General features: G+C 33.3%; 1 protein-coding gene and 1 long non-coding RNA gene across 2 annotated transcripts; one reads left to right on the top strand and one right to left on the bottom strand.

Annotated features, from left to right (window-relative positions):
- Positions 1-5,483: 5,483 nt before the first annotated feature.
- Positions 5,484-8,181, top strand: LOC127249350 (uncharacterized). The gene is made up of 3 exons (XR_007838299.1): positions 5,484-5,630; positions 5,865-5,931; positions 8,048-8,181. It is a non-coding gene; the product is annotated as an uncharacterized LOC127249350 (long non-coding RNA).
- A 2,696-nt stretch (positions 8,182-10,877) lies between these two features.
- On the bottom strand, positions 10,878-21,490 carry LOC127249209 (probable methionine--tRNA ligase). Its single transcript, XM_051271913.1, has 17 exons — positions 21,280-21,490; positions 20,947-21,091; positions 19,460-19,613; positions 19,158-19,313; positions 15,804-16,034; positions 15,557-15,700; positions 15,250-15,340; positions 15,028-15,134; positions 14,767-14,881; positions 14,055-14,173; positions 13,902-13,967; positions 13,669-13,797; positions 13,440-13,580; positions 13,225-13,345; positions 11,775-12,016; positions 11,561-11,662; positions 10,878-11,400 (listed from the first exon to the last, which is right to left on the bottom strand). Exons 1-17 carry the CDS (start codon positions 21,398-21,400, stop codon positions 11,170-11,172), a joined length of 2,415 nt encoding a protein of 804 aa, XP_051127870.1. The 5' UTR covers positions 21,401-21,490; the 3' UTR covers positions 10,878-11,169.
- Between the last annotated feature and the right edge of the window lie 321 nt (positions 21,491-21,811).

Raw genomic sequence — 21,811 nt, 5'->3', positions numbered from 1 at the left:
AAATTGAGTTGATTTTGTTATTTTAATCATTCATATAAATATTCTACTCTTTTACTTATTTATTTTCTATCTAGTTTCCTTTTTATATTTAAGTTTATACATAATTAAAATATTTATTATTTATTCGAAAAATTATCAAGTTTGGATGTGCAAAAGATTTGATCCAAATACGCATGGATTGCGTCAATAATTTGAAGAAGGAGTTCTACAATTTGTTGAATGGGCTTCACAACAAAAGGAGTGGATGAAGGGTGACACAATATTGTGTCCATGTAGCAGATGTAAATACGGTAAATATAAATTACCGGATGAAGTAATAGTTGATCTGTTTACGAGGGATTTCACCAGAAACTATCAAATATGGATTTTACATAGCAAAGTTCTCAAATTTCACCGGTTGTAGCCGATAACGAGGTTCCATCTACTGAAGATTATGGAAGAAGTATATACAATCAACCTGATAATGATGCAGAACCTTCAAATTTGAAAAATGATCCATCTGAGGCCTCCACTATAAAAGAAGAATTTGGAGATACAGATATGCAGGTAGATTCAGCAATTTGCTTCAAGATACTGACAACCCACTTTATGCAGATGGTGACAGAGAAACTCAACTATCTATTGTTACGAAATTGATGCGCATTAAGGCCAATCACAATATATCAGAGTCAGCGTATGATGATATATGCAAGTTATTTGGACGAGCACTTCCTAAAGGTCATCAGATGCCTGCCAATTTCTATGGATAAAAAAGTTAACAAAAAAAATGGAGTTAACCCGTATCAAGATAGATTGTTGTCCACAAAGATGCATGCTATTTTGGAAAGATGATGCGGCTTTACAAAAGTGCAAAATTTTGTTGCGGGTCACATTGGAAATATGGTAGTTGGCAGAAGTATGTTGCGGCATAAAAAATGATAGATCTTCCACTGAAAGAAATACTGAAAAAAATTGTATGAGTTTGTTGAGACATCATAAGCAATGACGTGGCACTATCATCATCGAAGCGAAGTTGGGTCGATGAGTCATCTATCCGATGCAGAGGTATAGAAACATTTTGATTGTATATATCCTGATTTTGCACGAGATCCATGGAATGTTCGATTAGGATTTTGCACTGATGGTTTTGCACCATACGGAACATATGGAGCAAATTATTCGTGTTGGTTAGTCATGCTTACCGTATATAATTTGCCAACAGGAACATGTATGCGGAAGGATTATATGTTCTTGTCCACGATTATTCCGGGACCGCAAAATCCAAATAAGTTGATTGACGTATACTTATAGTCATTGGTGGAAGAGTTGCTACATTTATGGACAGATGGATATGTTGTCTACGATGCATATACTAAACATCAGTTTCGAATGCGTGTTGCACTCTTATGGACAGTAGGCGACTTCCCTTCATATGGAATGGTTTCAGGATGGAGCACGGCGGGAATGTTAGGTTGTCCATTGTGCATGGACGACAATCCAGCCTTTCGCTTAATCCACGGAAGAAAGGTATGCTATTTTAATTGTCACTGCCGTTTCTTACTGCAAAATTATTCTTTCCGTCGAGATAGATGAAGTTACATTAAGGGAAAAACTGAGGACAGTGTAGCTCGTGAAAGGCTCGACAGGCATACACTATATGAATGGGTTTCTACAATGCCTTCAGTAGCTTCAACCCAAACCGTTCTAAACATCTTGGCTATGGGGAGCACCATAAATGGACAAAACAATCTATTTCATGGGATGTTCCTTATTGGAAAGATCTCCGCATACGCCATAACTTGGATGTTATGCATGTGATAAAAACATTTTGAAAATATTATACACACTATTATGGATGTTCCGGGAAAAATGAAAGATAACCTTAATGCTTGGAAGGACATGTCAATTATTTTTTATTGTCCCGAACTTTCTGTCGAGCCAGATAGTAATGGTCCAAAGAGGAAGGCCTTTTACACATTTAATCGAACACAATGTGGATTGCTCTGTGATTGGATTTGCTAGATAAAGTTTCCAGATCAGTTTGTGTCCAATCTTAGCCGTTGTGTGGACAGTTCCCGAGTGAAATTAATAAAGATGAAGAGTTACGATGCACATATTTTTATGCAACGACTATTCCTTATTTCTTTTCAGACGCTTCTTCCGAGCTATGTATGAGAGACTATTATTGAGGTAAGTCTTCTTTTTCAAATAGTATGCAGTTATACTTTATTCACATAGTAGTTGAAAGAATCGCACAAGAGCATACCATTGGTACTATACAAACTAGAAAAAGAGTAGCAGTAGCATATAGAAGCAAGGGCATCTTTCTTTCATGTGTTGGCTTCAGCTTTTAGCCAAAGTTACATTTGAACCACAAACTCTTAAGTTCGATGCTATTGCTAAACATTGGAGAATTGAAGTAATTGCTGAAGTCTAAAACAAGTTGGAATCCATAATAAATCAATGAACGTGATTGAAGCCTTAATAAAAGATATTCATCCTGAAACACTATGCCCATAAGAAATTAGAATGAATTATTTTTGCGTATTAATTATTTTATAAACTAGGGTGTGTTTGTTTGTGTTATGAGGTGTTATGGATTAGAAAATTTTTGAATGACAGATAAGTTTTGGATGTGTTGTTTTTAATGTAAACATTAAAATATATATTTAATTAAAATTTTATTTCACTGTTTTTTTTTTACGGTTTAGGATATGTTCTTTTTCTTCTAGAAATATTATTTACTTTATTATTTTTTCTAGAAGGTTTATATTAAAAAAATATTATTTGCTTCACTGTTTTTTCTTTAAGTTTGGAAAATTATGAATGTGCTTCTTTGATGCTTGAATTGAATTATAAAATTGAGAAAATTATATATATATATTATAATATGTTATAATAAGTTTGTTTAAGCACTTACCTGTGTTGGATTTAAATATATTATATTTTATGGTATAAATTTTTTATTTGTTTTATGTTTTAGTATAATTATTTTTATTTTTGTATTGCAGAAAATATAAATTACATCAATGGATAATCAACCACCTATTTCCGATATCATCAATCGGAGGTGGAATGACTAGTAATAATCACGAAGAAAATCAAAATGGTGATGGAGAAATTACTGATGTTAGGACATAGATTACAACGAGTATTTTTGAGTGAATTTTTAAATTATGTTGAATCTTTAATGTTATTATTTATTTTTTTATTATACTTTTAAAATATGGATTCTAATAAAATGCAATATTTTATATATATATAGTTCAATTCCAGGTTTGATTGGACATATAGGAAATATATTTTGATCAAATTTTTCTGAACCATTGATTTTTATGAAACAAGTACCTGATAACAAAAGAGACAAATGGTTTGAAATATTTACGAATCTGAGATTCCTAATTTATTTTTAAATAAAGTTAGCGAGTTATTAAGGAGAAATTTAGGATATGCTCGAAAAAATAATGCATGTCCGAAATGGATTTCTCTTGAAAAATGGGATAAAATGAAGGAGCAATGGGGTTCTAAAGAATTTCAGGATATGGTTGAACGAAATAAAGAAAATAGAAAAAAACATCCGACAACAGTTGCAAATCAATACCATGGGGCGCTCAATTTGTTGGTCGTGTTCGAAAGATTATGGTAATATTTAATTTAATATACTTTGTAAATATAAATTGTTGTATTATATATATATATACATTTGACACAATATTTTAATAATATTTATTTTGCAGAGCGACGAATTATGATGCACACAACCAAAATAGAACTTTATTGTCAATGTTTTAGTAAAAAAAATGAAGTACCTACTCAAGATGCTGCAGCTCTCGAGGTATAATTTATTTAGAATATGTTTTTTTTATATTGAGTAATCGAATATAATGGTTTCAAAAATTTTAATTCTTAGGCGGAGCTACAAAAATTTTTGAATGTATCTCTACTTCTGAATTGGATCCAAAAAAACTTGTTAGTGTCTTTGATGGTTTTAACACAAAAAGGCCGTGTCCTGAGACTTGGTTCTCGAGGTAAAATAGCAAATATTCAACTGAACCTTCCTATTCACAATATATTACATCTGCATCTTTTTCAAGTGTATCAATAAATAAGCATTTGAAAATTAAGGAAAAGTTGCGAGTGACTAATCAATATTAGATCAGGTTTTTTTTAATATTATTGATAAATTTTATTTTAAACTTTAGATTCTAATTTTTATTTTTTTCTTTGTAAGTGACGAAATTTCTTCGTATGCACTTTGAAATTTTCAATCATCCTATTCCTCACGAACCACAACCATATTATCCCCGAATGACTAGTTCATTTGATCTTTATCAAATGCGTTGAGAGGAAAGTGGGAGTGGCAGTCGTACCGGTAAAGTAAGTAGAAATGGACAATATTATCGTAACGAGGAGGATGATGAATATGAATACGAGGATGATGAAACTATTCCGCCTCCTCAGTGTTATTAAAAAATTAATATAATATTTTTTTCTTTGTAATGTATTCATTTGACATTAAAATTAATTTGAATGTATTTTTTTCATTTTACTATTTAAATATATTTTATGTAAATAATATTTTATTATTTTAATTTTTTTTACTATTTTAAAAAATATTTAATTTTACTATCTAAATTGTCTCAGCAATAATTTGTTTTGATTTGCAACAATTTGTTTTGGCATTTTTGTCGCGGAAGGTTGCAACAAACCTTCCGCGACAAAATGTCATTAATGCATTGTAGCGTTGCCGCGGAAGGTTGCAACAATTTTTTCCAACTTTTGCGGCAATATCCATTGTCACGGAGAATTAAGCGCCACTGCCAAAAAAATCAACCATTTGTAGCTGATGTATTGTTCGTAACAATAGTTCTGGCACAAAAAGTATTTTTTGTTACGATTTTTGTCGGAACAAAAAAAAATTGGGCTGGTCAACATATTTTTTTTATTTGTTTCGATCGTTTATCCATAACAACTACAATGGTAACGAGATTTGGTATCTATGTATTTGTTGCGTATACCAAACCATAGTAAAAAGTCAATAGTAAAATAATAAATAATATTTTTTAAGAAATCTATATAAAATTCAATCAAAAAAATAATAATTAAAAAATAATTTTTAATTGTTTCGATTAGTTTATCCGCAACAACTACAATTATAACGACATGGGGTCCTGTATGTATTTGTTATGTATATAAAACCGTAACAAAAAATCAATATTATAATTATAAATATTTTTTTAAAAAAACAATCTATATAAAATTATTTTTAAAAAATAATAATTAAAAAGTAATCAAGAATAGAAATCGTGTTAACACTTTCTTCATTTTCTCAACATATATTAACCACTTAAAAAATATATTTATAAAATATTTTAAAAATATATAATAATTTTAAAAAATAATGATAAAAAGCGTGTTAACACTTTCTCTTCTTTCCCAACATATATTAACACTTTCCCATTTCTATACAATTTCATACATACACACGCTCTCATTTTCCTTTTCCCCCAAATCGCCTCCCGATCCACACACAACAAGATCTTCTCTACACTTCACTCCGATCTACCGTCGCTGGTTTGACGCTCGTGTTCTCTGAGTTATGGCCAGCGTAAATCTTCCTCGCCGCATTATAGTTCTCACGAAATGGAACGGTGAGTTAAAACCTAGGGCATTCTATTTTGAAGCTATGAAAATTGATTTTTAGTTTCTTTAGTGTTCTAGGGTTTTGGATAATCTTCTTGTACAAATTATTTCATATTTTTATTAGGTAAATAACGAGTTTTGTTTTATAATTTGTCTTGGGTAAATACCCAGTATGGATGTGTTTTCTGAAATTGACTTTTTCATGGTTGAATAATACTTATTTCATCAACTTTCATTTGTAGAATTAAGTTATTGAACAACAAGGTGCAGCAGAGGTGGACTTATAACTGTTTGAAGATCGTATATTAGGTAATGTATTATATGACTGGAGATTCTAATTTATTGTTCTTTTAAAGTTTTATCAACTCTGTTTTCATAAAATGAAGTTTACAAAACATTGCATCTTGGTGTTGTTTAAAATGATGTCTTTAGGCATGGCATATGTGTCATGACTCTCCAGTTTGTATAGGAAATACTAAAAACCTTAAGCTCGAGAGTCGATGATGGATAAGTCGTCTTTGAGTTTCTTCTGAAAGTGAAAGAAAAATAGAAGACGAGAAACAGTTTTGACACTTCCCCCTTTAACCAATTTTTTCTGCATATTTTGTTTTACTTTCAGTCTTCCATTTACTTTTGTCCCGAGTCTGGTTGTTGTTACATTTATTGTTCTTTTTCTCTTTTCCACCTACTTCATTCAATCTCAATCTATGTGTACCAGTCTTCAATCACTTTGAAATAATGATTTTTTCTTTGGCTATGTGGATTATGTATATATATTGTTGTTGGTGATATATATATATATATATATTCACACTATGTTGGTTAACAACACTAAGCCTTTATTACTCCATGGTTATTACAATAGACTATTCTGTTGCAAATCTTACATTTTCCTATTTCCAATTTCTAATAATGATGTTAACATTTTGGTAAGCAGACCTCTTCTTCTTCTGTGGTTTGCTCTGCCCGGTTGGCCCTTTCTTGATTGGGGCTGTAGTAAATAATATTGTTATTTAGGTAATATTCTCATTATTGAGTTTTTACTTTTTATTCCCATAAAGCTTTCTTTTTCGCTATTTTATTTCCTTGGGACAACCTTAATTATCCTGATATTGCATTCCCAGTATTCTTTTTGAATCTACTTGTTGAATGCTGGAAATATGTAAATGGAATGGAAAAAAAAAAAGTCAAACTACGGAGGTTTTCTTTTTCTTTTCTTTTGTGTGCGTTTAACGTTTTTTATTTGAAAATATGAAAATATTGTTGGGTGAGATGTTTTTGGACAAAATAAGTTAACACAAAAAACTGTGATGTGATATTGACAGCAAAAGATTGCGAAATGGGCGAACAAATCATAGATGCACAGTTGTGTTCCCTATTCTCACAGGAGAGCAACATTATTCTGCCATGACTGTGATAATTGTCTACATTATGCAGTACTTCTAAAACTGAGCATATTCAAGCTTTCATGTATTTTATATACATTTTTATGGCCGGACATAGTATTGGGAGTTATAATCTCTTACTATCCAGTTTAGATCTTGCCAAAATATGCTATCTTTTTTTGTAGATATGTTGGTGAAAATCAAACTTATGTTTTGAAATGTAATTTCTTCAAACTTTCAACGTTTTTCTCTTGATGTATAATACATTTCAGGGATTGTAGTATGGATTTTGGAACGAAGTGAATGCGATTTTACTTACACAGCATTTGTTATATTGACACTTTAAGATTTGAAAGCTACGACAATTGTATTAGTCAATTATATTTGTTAGGTTGTTTATAGAGTATTGAATTCTTATCCGAGTTTTGAACGATCCCATCCATAAACTGAGAACCATCTTCTTATTATGTATTTTCTATTGCTAGTTTTGCATGATTTTATATAGCATATTCTCATCCATTTTCAAACCGAGTTTTTATTTTCAAAATGATTATTGTATTTTATGAATTCTGATTGTGTAGTTGTACAACGTGAAATGGACATAAAATGGATCTTGTGTAAGATTGTTATATCTAGCATCTGGTTATATTGTTCTAGGGCATGTCTATTTGGGTTTAAGGTAGTTGTATGGTCAAACGTTATTTGTAGGGCTTGATTGGTGGTTAATTTGTTGCTATTGGAGAGCTATGTTCGTTTCTTTTACTGAAGGATTGCCGATCTATGATCGTAATGATTTATAAATATTAGTATATGTGTAAGGGGAGTTGGCCCCTATGGTCCATGTGTTATTTATTTTCATAATGTTCATGGGTCAGCCTATTTTATTTGTGCTTTTTAAGTTTATTTGTTACTATAATTGTATTTAAGATAGGGTCCCTAGATCAAGCTAAAACGTAAGTTTTATTTTATTATATTCATCCATAATGTTTACAGAGGGAGACATTCCTCGTAACTAGCGCTCGTTTAACCTATTTATATAGGTGATACCCTAGCCATTGTTAAGATGTATGTTACAGTTGTAATGGTCCCGGAGACCGCACCTATCCTCCCAACTAATACTGGAGCGAAAATTCTCGGTGATGTACTCGACGGAGATAATATCGAATAGATTTACCAGGATGTACGCAATTTTTTATTTACTTTAATCTTTTGGAAATTAAATTACTTCAATTTTTGTATTAAATGCTTATATATTATTAAAAACACATTGCAGTTGGTTCGCCGCCCATGATTGCAGCCTCCATGAGTCTGCACTCGACTAGTTGGGTCATTCATAGTAGTGTTTATGAGTTGCCCTTAAGATCGTACTTCCGTACGATATCAGATTTATCTATTTATGTATTACTTTTTGGTTTTTCGTATCATTATTTAGTAGGTTGTTATGTTAGTGTATGGATTGGTGTTTTGTTGGGATGTTTTGTTAGCACCGTTGACGACTAATATTTTATTTTTGGCTGGACTATGAACATCATTGTATTGATGACCATGTGTACTATTTTGATGGATTTGGAAACAATTATGATAAGATTAAGTTTTAAATTATTTGTCTCGCAGATTAATAATACAGACAAATAGAATTTATTTATGGCGACAAAACTACTATGCCACACAGGGACGTCTTTTGTAGTGTATTTTTAGTTACGGACAGTGGCCGGTACAAATGGTAATGTATGGTTGCCTGACTTTTGTCATGATTTTTTGTTGCGGAGTAATTTCGTAACAAACAACTTATTTGTTAGGGGGCAGTCCTTTTGTAATGTATTGTTGTTACGGACAAATCTTGTAACAAGAAGTTTTCTGACAAGATTAGACATTTGTAACGCATTTGTTGATTCGGACATATGTCGTAACAAATATTTCTCTGATAGTATTCAACTTTTGTTCCGCATTATTTGTGTTGGATATTTGTTGATTCAAAAACATAATTGATGTTTTTGTTATATACCAAAAAACGTAAGAAATATAATTAACACGTGCTTATTTTGAGAGTTGACCATCAAATATTTGTTACGGATTTTGTTACAACACGAACTTTTTGTACCGCGATTTTTCGTAGCGGTCATAATTCGTAACAAAGTTGACACAAAAAACTTTTTTGCACGAAAAATGGGTTTTAGTTACGAATATTTTACCGTTACAAAAAGACCTTTTTTGGTAGTGCGCAGAACTAATTTCGCAACATTTCCGTGACAATTTATTAAATTTGTTGCAGAATCATATACTTTTCGTGACAAATATATCCGCAACAATTGAATATTTTTCTTGTAGTGAGTATTATAACTTATTATTAATAATTTATTAATTTATACTATCTAAATATACCGTGTCCGTAACCAAATGGGTCATTCTTACTGGGATTGAGAGAGTATTAAATAAAGAAAATATATATGTAAATAGATGTAGTTTTTTTTATTAATTTTTTAATTTCAATTGTCGAAGAATAATATTACTTTTGTTCCTTAGCTAGGTATCCATTTATTTCTTTGCATGTTGAAGTTTAAATATTAATATTATATTCATAGGTAGTACAAATTAAGAGAAAAAATAAAAATATTTCCATTAGTGTTTTAAAATACAAATGCAATGAACAGATAGAGTATTAAGTAAATAAAATATATAATGTAAATAAAGGTAGCACGATACTGTATATAGAAAATTTTATATTATATTGTATATTTTATCAAAAAAATTTGTATAAAAATCTATCAGATCAATATTGTATCGAACATTTCAGTATATCGACTTACGATATACCAAGAATAAGATGTAAGTTTTTTTTTTTTTTCACACTGATATTGTATTGATTTTTCAGCATATTGTATTTATTTTCAGTATATTGGTATATCACATTTCCTCCGTCCCACTTAATTTGTCCACTCGTTCTATCTCCGTTCGTCTCACATAATTTGTCATTTCATTATTTTTACTAAATAATAATTATTTACCTAAATTCTCGTCTCTACATTAATACACTTATATTACATGAGACGGAGGGAATAATATTTTATATATTTTATTAAGAGATAAGACTAAAAATATTTCAAAATATTCTAAAAATTTTTAATCATAAAATATTAATTCATATTTTTAAAATATCAATAATATTAGTCATATAAAAAAATAATATTTATAATTTATTATTAATAACTTATTAGCGACACTAGCGTAAGGAAATTGAACGGAGAGAGTATTAAAACAAGAAAAAACACCCTTTAATACTTCATCCATCTATACCAATTTCTTTTATCATTTTCTTTTGTCCCACTTTAAAATACCATCTTTTAATCTTATATTAATACTAAAATATCCATAATTTTTACTTAGACTACGAAACATATCATTATACATTCAATTATTTTATATATATAATCAAAGGACAAAACGGAAAACTAAAAAATAAAAATAACTCTTAGGTTATGTTCTTTTGTAAATTTTACTCCAAATTTTTAGTATTCAATTTCTTTTTTCTCTAAAATATCAAATCAAAGAATTATTTTTTCCTTCTTATATTATAGGACAAATTTATTTTACAATTAATTTTTTTTTTTTTTTTTTTTTATTTACTATTCATAAAGTCAAACCCAAAAGGCACAGGAAACACAAACATAGACTTCCCTTCGCTAATTACCCAAAAAAAACCCTTTAATTTGGGACAAAAACATAATATATATATATATATATAATATTAATAAACAAACCCTAGGTTCCAAACAAAAACAAGTAAAATCGAAACAAAACAAGAAAAACAGACACATTCATAGTCCGGACGGAACTGAAACGAGAAACAGTGAAAAACAAACACACACACAATTCAAACGACAAATATCACATTAAAATCAATCTATATCGAACAAGTTGGAAGCAGCATCATACCTTGCTGTTCATATAACACTTGAAAACTAACTCAACGTATCAACTTAAAATCTAAATACATATTTTACCATATAAATATCAAGTCGAGTTCGAATTCCAGACATTCGACTCAGATAAAGATATTTGTAGTCCTCTTTCATTTCATTTCATTTCATTTTTTTTCTTTTGCATTAAGTTAATAAACAGATCAAAATCTGGAGCACTTTAAGAACTTTAAAAGGCGCATAACCTACCGGATTGTGCCATCGCTGATTGATGCAACTTTGCACACACCTGCTGTTGTTGTGAAGGGAAGATCCTTGTAACGAGCCACCAGCTCCTTGTCTGTGCGCAAGTCCACTTGAATGGTTTCCCAAACCTTCTTCTTTGGGTTTAGAACATCATCTGCTGAGCCCTCAATGCCAGGGAATGTTACTCTTTCGCCTACAACAGCATTTTCGGGAGGTTCCACCAACTCAACCTGGAAAATGTAAATTTATTAAAATGATTTTGCGCTTCCTGTGAATAATTTTATTCTCAGAGACTGTCTTTGTATGTTATATTTTCGTTCTTTTCACCAGAAAAATATACAATATTGTACAAGGGTTGTGCTGCATATATATATATATATATATATATACCTTGGTGTGATCGGCATTGGAAGCTGCAAGGACCATTGCTTGAGACTTTATGCCCCTCATGGTTGCAGGCTTCAGGTTACAAAGGACACAAACTTTTCGATTCTGAAACAGAGTACGATCATGCAAGTGTTTAAAGGTCATTTTTGTAGTGCTTTATTATGCAAATAAACCATGAGGGTGTGAATAAATTAAAGCTGTGGAAAATGAAGGAAACCTGCATTTCTTCTAGGGGTATATACTTGACCAAGCCACTAACGACTGTGCGGGCATGAGGTTCACCAACATCAATCTCTTCCACATATAAGGAATCTGCATCAGGATGTTTCTGGGCTTTCGTAATGAGACCAACACGAATATCTAGTCTACTAATGGAAATTTCAGTATCAGCAGGAGTAGAAGCCTTGGCCTTTGTTTCAGCAGTTTTTTTGGTCTTATCCTTCTTTGCAGTGCTGCCATCTATAAAAAAACAAACAGAAACTTAAATTCCGAAATATTAACAAAAGAAGACAACTTCTCCGACCAGTACCAGCCATCAATAAAAACACAAAATTCAATAAAAAAATAAAAATTGAAACCTTATTTCCGAACTTGTTACAATCCACATATTTATTCTGTATACTTGAATTTTGCTGTGCATCTTTTAATGAGGTTTTAACATTTTTACAAGCCACTCTAGCACCCTCTTGTTAAGGGGCCATGTGTTAAACTAAATGTGGGAAAATGGTGCCCTGATGAACACCACTTTCATCCCAATATTTATATAAAACCTAAACAAACAAGGTTTGAATTCCAGCCACTTCCCTAGAGATCATTGGTCAATGCTCTGCTATCAAAAGGCAAGAAACGGAGATATTCTAATTCAACTTGCTCAACAAACAACACTTCAGGTGTGTTCATGTGATTTTATTTTTGTTTCGTACTTTTTGTCTTGATGTTTTTAAGGTAAAAAGAGCTGTTGGAAATGATGTTTTCCATGGCAAATGGGTATTGGATGTGATGTTTTTAGACCAAAATAAAAAATTAAACAGCAAAAATTAGGAAATAAAACACAAAAAACCACACCATTTTTATTTTAATTATTTAATTATTCGGTATCTTTTCAATAGTCTGGTTTCACAAGTACACAATTTGAATTAAGGTCTTAAATTAAATGATATCTAAACATAATTGCACATTCTGAACTATGTTTCGAGCAACTAAAATTGAATTCATTTCAAATCATTTTTGTAAATTATTCCTTTAAAATCTACTGCAAAGTTTAGCCACCCACAAATCCTACTGTGATCCAAAGCATCAACAAACTCAACGTTGTCGACAGGAGCACAAGATCCTATACATTTCTAGAGCTAGAAGCAAGGTTCCTCAAGGTAAAAAGATCCTATAATTGAGAATGAATGAAAAAAGGTTCTTCAACCTCAAGTAGAGTTTACTAAATAAATGTACCCAATGACCATGGAGTTAATATCAGCCTAGGCAAAGGACATCAAAGGGAAATTAGATTAAATGACCAATAGAAATGACAGATTTCAAAAAATATGAAAACATAATACCTTGTTCAATGGAAAAATGGCTTCGTGAAAGAGAGATGATTGAAACACAGCACAGAACACAAAGTGTTCTTTATAAAAGATAGTCAAAGAAAATATAGAAGATAAAGACAGAACCTGATATTTTAGTTTCCTTGAATTTTGCAGCAAGCTTTTTTGCTTCAGCTTCAGCTTTCACAATCCTATCAGCTTGACTTCCTGCAAATTTCTGCCTGTAGAACTCTACTTCCTCATCTTTCTACATATTATAAGAACATTTATGAGTACAAAAGCAACAATACATATTCATTCCTTCAGCTAAACAGCAATTGATGCAACAATTGGCAGAATACCAATTCTTTGAACAATGGTGTGGGATTTCCAATCTTATGGCCTGCAGGTAAGAAATCCCAAGGTCTTTTAGCTCTTGCAATATCACCCTTTTCATCGCTAAGAGAAATGTGTGTTTCAGGCAAGTTAAGCTGCTTCAGAACCTACATTGAAATGGCATCACAAAATAATGTGAGAAATATTTTTGAGCTAACACAATGCACAAAATTCAGACACCAGCTATGAATTTACCTCAATGGAGAAGGATGGCATATATGGTTCTAAGAGACATGCTAGCAGATACACTAGCCCAGCTGAAGTTTTCATGACCACGGAACAAGTTGCCTGATCCTCCTTGTAAAGCTTCCAAAATTGACTTTCCTACAAGGTGGACATATAGATAATGGTATCAAGCCAATGGCAAGAAAAACACCTTGGAGAAGCATAGAAAGAAGTGGTATATGCAAAGTTGGAAGCATCCATACTTGCAAATATGCATTTCCTTCACCAGATATCGTCATAGCAATCTTTAACCCCTGCTTTAGTTTCACCTACATTCAATCATGGTAACATGAGGCTCAATTCAAGATAAGGTTGTATTACAAGAACAAAAATGGTAAACATTGCACGCTGGTTACCTTCTCCATTGCTTCTACATACTGCTCCACATAATTACCAACTTTTTCTCCCAATGCCTTTGTAAGCGGATGAGATTCTGCACCCTGAGCATCAGGAATCAAGGATCCATAACCTGAACCTGAAGAAGGAAAAAGGATCTAGAATTCAGACAAAATATATAAAGTTTCTTAACATTTAAAACCTTACACTTCACTAAAAAACTACCAAAAAAATGGCATACAGAACTCTAGTGGAAGTTTGATTTAATACTATTAAAAAATAGTAGTTGAACAGAGATATTTCTGTGAACAAGAGAATAACATGATTGGTATGTGCAAAACTTGCATGACAAAAGTATAGTATAGTTGACAAAAGCATCAGCACTGCAACACAAATAATATCTCATTAGTAGTAAGCCAGCTTTCCCCAAGAAACTAGAGGATCATGGAGATGTAAACTTGTCATTGCTTTTTCCCCATTCCTCTTTAAGACTTAAAATACAAAAATAGTGATTCACACATACATAAGATATTTGTTTCACTTTGATATTTTAAAATTTTCACAAAGTACTTTAGTTTTGCTAGTATAGAGATTTTAAAACGATCCATTTACACCTCTATTCTCTGCCCTTAGCACCATTCTATGCCATATCTTGTCAATGAATACTGTTTACAAGAATCACATATATCCATTGTCTAGGCAGCATTATTATCATGCATTAGGTTCAAGTACCTGGATCTTTGGCAATGAAACTCAAGACACGGTTGACGAAATTTCCAAGATTGCTCAAAAGCTCACTATTCAACTTTGCTTGCAAGTCAGCCCATGTGAACAATGTGTCAGATACCTGTAATAGCGTATAGAAAAAATAAATCAAATAAAAAGATACTGAGTAATTTGCTCAATGTGCAAGGATAGGGGGATAAGTGAGTGGCAGTTCATTGCAGTGATTGCTGCGTTATATGCAATTTGAAATATGTTCATAGTGCCTACTTCTGGCCTGTTTGTCAGCAAATAGTATCTCCACACTTCGACAGGAATATTAGTGTCTTTTGCATCATTTCCAAATACTCCTATGCCCTTACTCTTTGAGAATTTCCCTGAAATAGGTAGCAACTGAAAATTTTAGAAACTGAATTAATTAAAAAATATTTATGAAACAAGACATGTAGCTAGAACAAGAAATAAACATTTAGCCACTGCAGAAATTCTAACCTGCCTCGTAGTTCAAGTACTCTGTAACACTGATGGTTTTCATCAAAGTCCAATCTTCACCTGTTCCAAGAAGAGTGGAGGGGAACATCACCTGAAAAAAGTTAATGCGATCAAGACACAATGCCACAAATGGGCAATAAGATCAAAAAAGAGCAACTTAAAATCACATGCAGGTGGCCAAACTGAATAAAAGTCGTAATACTCAAGAACTATATTCACATGCCACATCTCAAAAGCCAGAAGTCAAGATATCCTTCTCATACAATCAATATGTAGAGAATGTCTACTTTCGAATTAAATTACTCACGGTATGAAATGGGACATTATCTTTGCCCATGAACTGGTACAGCTCCACATCTTGGGGGTTCTTCCACCACTTCTCCCACTCTGGTGTGTGACATGCAGTGATTGAGACATATCCAATAGGAGCATCAAACCACACATAAAAAACCTGATCATCACAGTGCCAGCCAACATAAAGAACATTAACCTTGTCCAAGTGACAGACATTATATATTTTCTTCATATAACCTGAATCATTCAGCTAAATTTACCTTGTCCTTGAATTTCTCATGTGGAACAGGAACCCCCCATTTTAAATCTCTTGTAATACACCGTTGTCTCAGACCTTCTCGAAGCCAAGCTTGTGTTGCTTGGATAGCATTCTGACTCCAACCCCCAGCTACTGACATGGTGTTGATATATTCTTCTAATCTATCCTTGAGTAAGGGGAGCTCAAGAAAGAGGTGATTTGTATCACGGATGCGAGGAGTATTGTGACAAACCTGTTCATGAAGCAGACCAGTCAATTTCAATTAAGCAAGACTTGCCAAAAACTGCATGCATATCTTACTATTTTTTTTATCTGCCTTTTATACCGACGAATCCCGGCAATGTCGGGAGGATCGACTGTTAGTAGTTTACTCGCGGCCGATCCAAAGGGAAGCAACCCACTTTAAGTTGATAGTAGCACTTTAGATTATTTGGTAGCACTTAATTTAATTGAGTATTTTATAATTTATATTTAATTATATTATTAGATCTAATAAGAAGATTATTGGGCTATTAGGGCTTTAGAGTCACAAATCTTAGGGCATCTAGGGTTTTGGAAATCAACTTTTTGGTTGGGACCGAAGATATTACGTTGTTTTGCTATTTTCTCTATTCAATAAAAATTCATATTTTACTTCATACCAATTGATCCGACCGGATCTTAGAATGGAGGATGAAAACACGCTCAGGAGATGTGGACAGCCGTCTCAACACGCTAGAATATAACCTAACTGCCTTGGCTGCAGCACATACGGAGACGCGACAACAAGTGGATATGGTTAAAACAATGCAAACTCGGATGCAAACTCATATAGGGGCTATACCTAACCAGATTACTAAACAATTTCACGAATTGATGGCAGCCTTGCAAGGTGGCACTAATGGCCAATGACCCCACAGGATCCTCGGTTGTGATTAATAGGCACAAACCTAGCGTGCCACCGACAGGAGGCCAACGGTTAGCCATCGCAAACCCGGTAACGATTTCATATATAACGTTTTCGATATTTAATGGTGCTGATACAATCAGTTGGATCGGAAAGACAGAGCATGAGTTTCGACTACACGATGTTATAGGAAATCGTCAAGTACTATAAGTAAGGGTGGCCATGGAAGGAAGGGCGTTGAATTGGTTATGCAACTTTCGATCCAGGCACGAAGATTCATCAAGGTGTGATCGATGCAACCATCCCTACAACCCGACTTATGCATGCCCAATGAAACAGATACATACGCTAATCATGGACGACGGGAAGTCGTGGGACCCCTGGGTAGAACAAATGAATGATGGATATAGTAAGTTGTCAGGAATAGAGATAGGGGGATAGAAGAGGAAAACAGTGGATGTCGCTATCCTTGTATTCACTAGCGGACTTCACAAGTACACAAACTATTACGGTTTATGAAATGCTCAATGGAATACAAGTGGTGATACTTGTAGATGGTTGTGCAAGTCATAATTTCGTGTCGCAAGAATTGGTGGGGAGATTATCATTGCCAATACAACATATTGGTTTGTTTACAATGACCCTCGGGGACGGTATACAACTGCCATGTACAGAAGTCTGTAGGGCCGTACATTTGGGGGTTGGCAAGGCTAAGTATTATGGCCAATCGTTATACATTTTCGCTTGGTAATGTGGATGTCATATTAGGAGTTGCATGGCTGCAAAACTTTGGACGATGTACGAAACAATTGGGAAACTATGAAAGTGACATATAACCAAGGAAATGAGCTTATGACCCTTCAGGGAAAGCCGACCCTATTGCGCTCACCAGTGGCACATAAACCTCGTTGAAAACAACAAATGTAGACTTTTGGGCTTTGGGCTTTAGTGGTGGAACTAGAGAGTTGTGTAAAGACCTGAGAAGCCATATCAACAATGTTAGTTAACAGTGCAAGCCGGGTGAATCGCGAGAGAGTACCGGAACAATATCCAGACGGGTTTGAGAAGTCAGGAAGATCACCACCAAGATGCAAGAATGATCATCGTAGAAAACTCTAATCAGGTTCTGGTCCGATGTCCGTACGGCCTTAGCGTTATGTTCACTTGCAAAAAGAAAAGATTTGATGCATGGTGAAATGGTGAAAGAGATGTTGACAATAGGGATCATTCACCCAATTTCAAACCAATTCCTGAGCCCAGTGCTATTGGTAAAGAAGAAAGATGAGAGGAGATTTCATATTGATTTTCCTGAGTTGAACAAGGTAAAATATCCAATTCCAATAATTCATAAAACTTTAGATAAGCTAATTGAATCAATGGTCTTTTCAAGGATAGACCTACATTCTAAGTAACACCAAATTCGAGTTTAAGAGGAAGATGGGCCAAAGACGGCGTTGTGCACGCACAACGAACACTATGAGTTCCTAGTAATGCCTTTTAAGGTCACTAATACACCGGAGACATTTCAGTTTGTGATGAATGATCTATTCCAACTGTATTTGCGTAAGATTGTACTCGTTTTTTTTTTACTAACATATTGGTATATAGCCATACGTGGGATGAACACGCAAGGCATTTGATGCTTGTGATGAAGTTATTTCAGACGACTCAATTTACGGAGAACAGGAAAAAATGTTCGTTCGGATGTGTGGAGGTGGAGTATTTAAATCATATTGTTTCCACTGTAGGGGTCGTTATGGATCCGAAAAAGGTGTGTGCAGTTCAGACATGGCCTACTCTAACTTCGGCTTGGGGAATTCATGGTCTCTTGGGTTCGACAGAATATTATAGAAGGTTTATATGTGGATATAGGGCTCCCGCCACGCCGTTCACCAAACGAGATTTTAGTGGAACGGCGGGGTCTAAATAGGGAGCCAAGAGTTCTTGTTCGGTGGCCTGGTTTGGAAGAACAACGCACAACATGATTCTCTTAAGAGGAGCTCCAACAACAATTTCAACTTTCCGCCTTGGGACAAGGCGTCTTTCACGGGGGAAGCAATTGATACTGACGAATCCCGACAATGTCAGGAGGATCGACTGCTAGTAGTTTACTGGCGACCGATCCAAAGGGAAGCAATCCATTTTAAGTTGATAGTAGTTAATTATTCGGTAGCAGTTTATTTAATTGAATATTTTATAATTTATATTTAATTATGTTATTAGATTTAATAATAAGATTATTGGGCCATTAGGGCCAATAACAAGTTAGTCACAAATCTTAGGGCATCTAGGGTTTTGGAAATCTTTGGTTGAGACGGAAGATATTCCGTTGTTTTACTATTTTCTCTATTCAATAAAGATTTATATTTTACTTCGAATCAGCATTGTACTCAAAATCCTTAATATGGTTATTACTCAGTGGGCATCCAATCAAGCCCTTGTTTGAAGATATTATTCATAATTGCAAACCTTGCATTTTGGCTCCAGAAGTTCTGTGGGATTCAAGAGTTTCCCGCACTTCTCACACTGATCTCCACGTGCAGAATCATAATTACAACCTGGTGTTGGACAATTACCCTCCACAAGCCGGTCAGCCAAGAATCTTTTACATGTATCGCAGTAAAGCTGCATTCGAATTATTTGATAAAAACAATGTTAATTGATATGCTTTCAGTGTCTCCAAAAGGATGGACAAGCAGAAACAAATACATCTATCATTAACAAGCCTCCAGACAAGTAAGTGAAAGATATTGTTGGTTACCATAATGTACCTGCTGCATTGTGTTCTCTGAAAGCCAGTTATTATCCAAAAGTTTTTTGAATATGGCTTGGCAAACTTCAGTTTGTTGTGGACTCGAAGTACGACCAAACTCATCAAAGCTTATATTAAACCAGTCATACACCTCCTTGTGAATAGCGTGGTACCTACAAAGCAAGTATAACAAGAGGGCATAGAAATTCAACAAAGGTTCGGCAGATCCACAGTTAATCAAGTTAACTCACACGTTAAACGCGTCTCAAAAAAATAGTTCCCAGTACAAGAACATTGTAGGGCACAAAATATGTTAAATGGCAATTCAAATGTTTTCTAGAAAACATTATTGGTTAAACATATATGGAAACGATGTGCTAAAAATAGCGCCATACAAATATATGAAGTATCAAATGAAGTTATCACCAATATATTTTGCTTCGAATTGTTTCAAAAGGTGTAACATCAGTCATTGGATTATTATACAATTGCAACTATTTCGCATATCAGAGCCCATATAACAACAAAAAACTACAATTTGCTAATCTGACGAGACTCCAAAGCTTTCATATAATTTCCAAAAAAAACATGACCAAACCTAGAATTCCATAAAAGAAAAAATACAAAACCCTCCCAAAAAGTGAAGTAAACATACCTTCAATTCTAGTTTAAACTCTAAAACTCATTTACTACTATTTCACACAACTTATTGCTTCTGCGCCCTCCGACATCAACAGCAAGAAAAGGAGGAACGGATTAAACTTGAACAAAATATAGATATATGCATATATATACTGAATTAATATCCTACAACCATTTATTTGGGGAAGAGCACAAGAATATATATGTGTGTGCATGTACTTTCTGTTTTTTCTTAACTCCATGGTCATTAGTAGAAGTATTAACATATATTTAATATACAGAATACAGATATATAAGCAATTAATATAACACACTTTCAACAGACAAAAATAATCATTTAAGAACCTTAATGTAAAAAATAAACAAAAGGTAAAAAGAGTTTTAAAATAAAGAAAATAGGCATATTTCAAAACACAAAAATCCTAATCATTACAGTCTATACAGCCATCATATTTATCATCAGGTTTATGTCTTTATGAATAAAAAAGAGGTGGCACTGTGATGAGAGACTAGAAGAAGCAGAAGTTGAAAATAAAACAGGAGAGCAGAGGCAACAGTCGGGAGAGAGTCAAACAATAGATAAAAATTCTAGACATTTTATTTTTTAATTAAATTAAACAAAGTAAACCGTAATTATTAAACTTAATAAATATGAATAACACCGCTCCTTGGCAAAGGCACACTGCATTTCCCCAAAACAACCTCAATCCCCAGAAACTAGTTCAGCATTTTTGTCGAATATGAAGCCAGTGTGATTAAAAAAATGGCAAAATAATCATTAAAGAATCTCTAGGAAATAAATAAGAACAGAAACATCAAAGTAGGCATAGTGACAATTGCGGCCAAAGAAATGAAGTGAAGTACTTGTCACATATTTCCTTTGGAGAGCAGCCTTCCTCCATTGCCTTAGTCTCGGTTGCAGTCCCGTATTCATCCGTACCACATATATATATCGTGTTATATCCTCTAATTCGGCAGTACCGCGCAAATACATCAGCACTCAACACGCCTATTTCGAAAGAAAAAAATGGTAAAAGTTCAATCCACATAAACCCAAACAAATAAACGCAGAAGAAATTCAGCTCCAGGTTACAAATTCATATGAAAAAACCACTCTCCGAACGCAATCAGCACGACGCACAACCTCAATCACGGACAAGCACGTGAATCGATTGTCGGAAATTTGAGAATACTTACAGCCGATGATGTTTCCGAGATGAGGAATGTTGTTCACGTAAGGCAAGGCGCTGGTTATGAGGACGTTCCGCTTCCCGTGAATCGGAAGCTTCACGGCGGCGGCGGGAGCAATTTCACCCATCTTCAATCGAAGCTCTGAACTTGCAATTAGGGTTCAGCTACGGCTTATTGAGAAATAAACAGCTTTTGGGTTTTTCGTTTCATAAATGTAAGACAATATCGTAGGGTTTTTAAACACATGCCACCTCACAATAAAAATATTTAGTTTAAAAATAATACTAATAATGGAATGACAGAAGAATAGTTCTCCATTGTCCTTTTCTACTTGGGTTTTTTTTTTTTCCTTATTTTAAAGGAAAATACAATACGCTGCTATTTTGGTTTTTTAATTTTTGAGTTTGTTTTTTTAATTCAAAATTTCAAATTTTATTAGTTAAATTTTTTATTTTTAAAAAAAATATTTTTTTTTCTTATAAAATATTCTATTATATATTATTTTAATATTAAAATTAAATCAAAATTTTTTAAACTA

The sequence above is a fragment of the Andrographis paniculata genome, unplaced genomic scaffold, assembly GCF_009805555.1.
Source record: "Andrographis paniculata isolate CXL003 unplaced genomic scaffold, ASM980555v1 Contig35END, whole genome shotgun sequence".
NCBI classification, from domain to species: domain Eukaryota; kingdom Viridiplantae; phylum Streptophyta; class Magnoliopsida; order Lamiales; family Acanthaceae; genus Andrographis; species Andrographis paniculata.
Note: the sequence above shows the minus strand (reverse complement) of the source record. Positions and strands in the feature narration are given on the sequence as shown.

Bases quoted from the DNA above. Each gene is read 5' to 3' on its own strand.
- LOC127249209 (XM_051271913.1), bottom strand. From the start codon at position 21,400: ATGGGTGAAATTGCTCCCGCCGCCGCCGTGAAGCTTCCGATTCACGGG. The intron at 16,035-19,157 runs GTTTGCAATTAT...CTTCATGAACAG, and splicing joins TTCTGGAGCCAAAATGCAAG to GTTTGTCACAATACTCCTCG. The intron at 12,017-13,224 runs GTTCTGTCTTTA...GTTTTTTTATAG, and splicing joins CAAGGAAACTAAAATATCAG to ATGGCAGCACTGCAAAGAAG.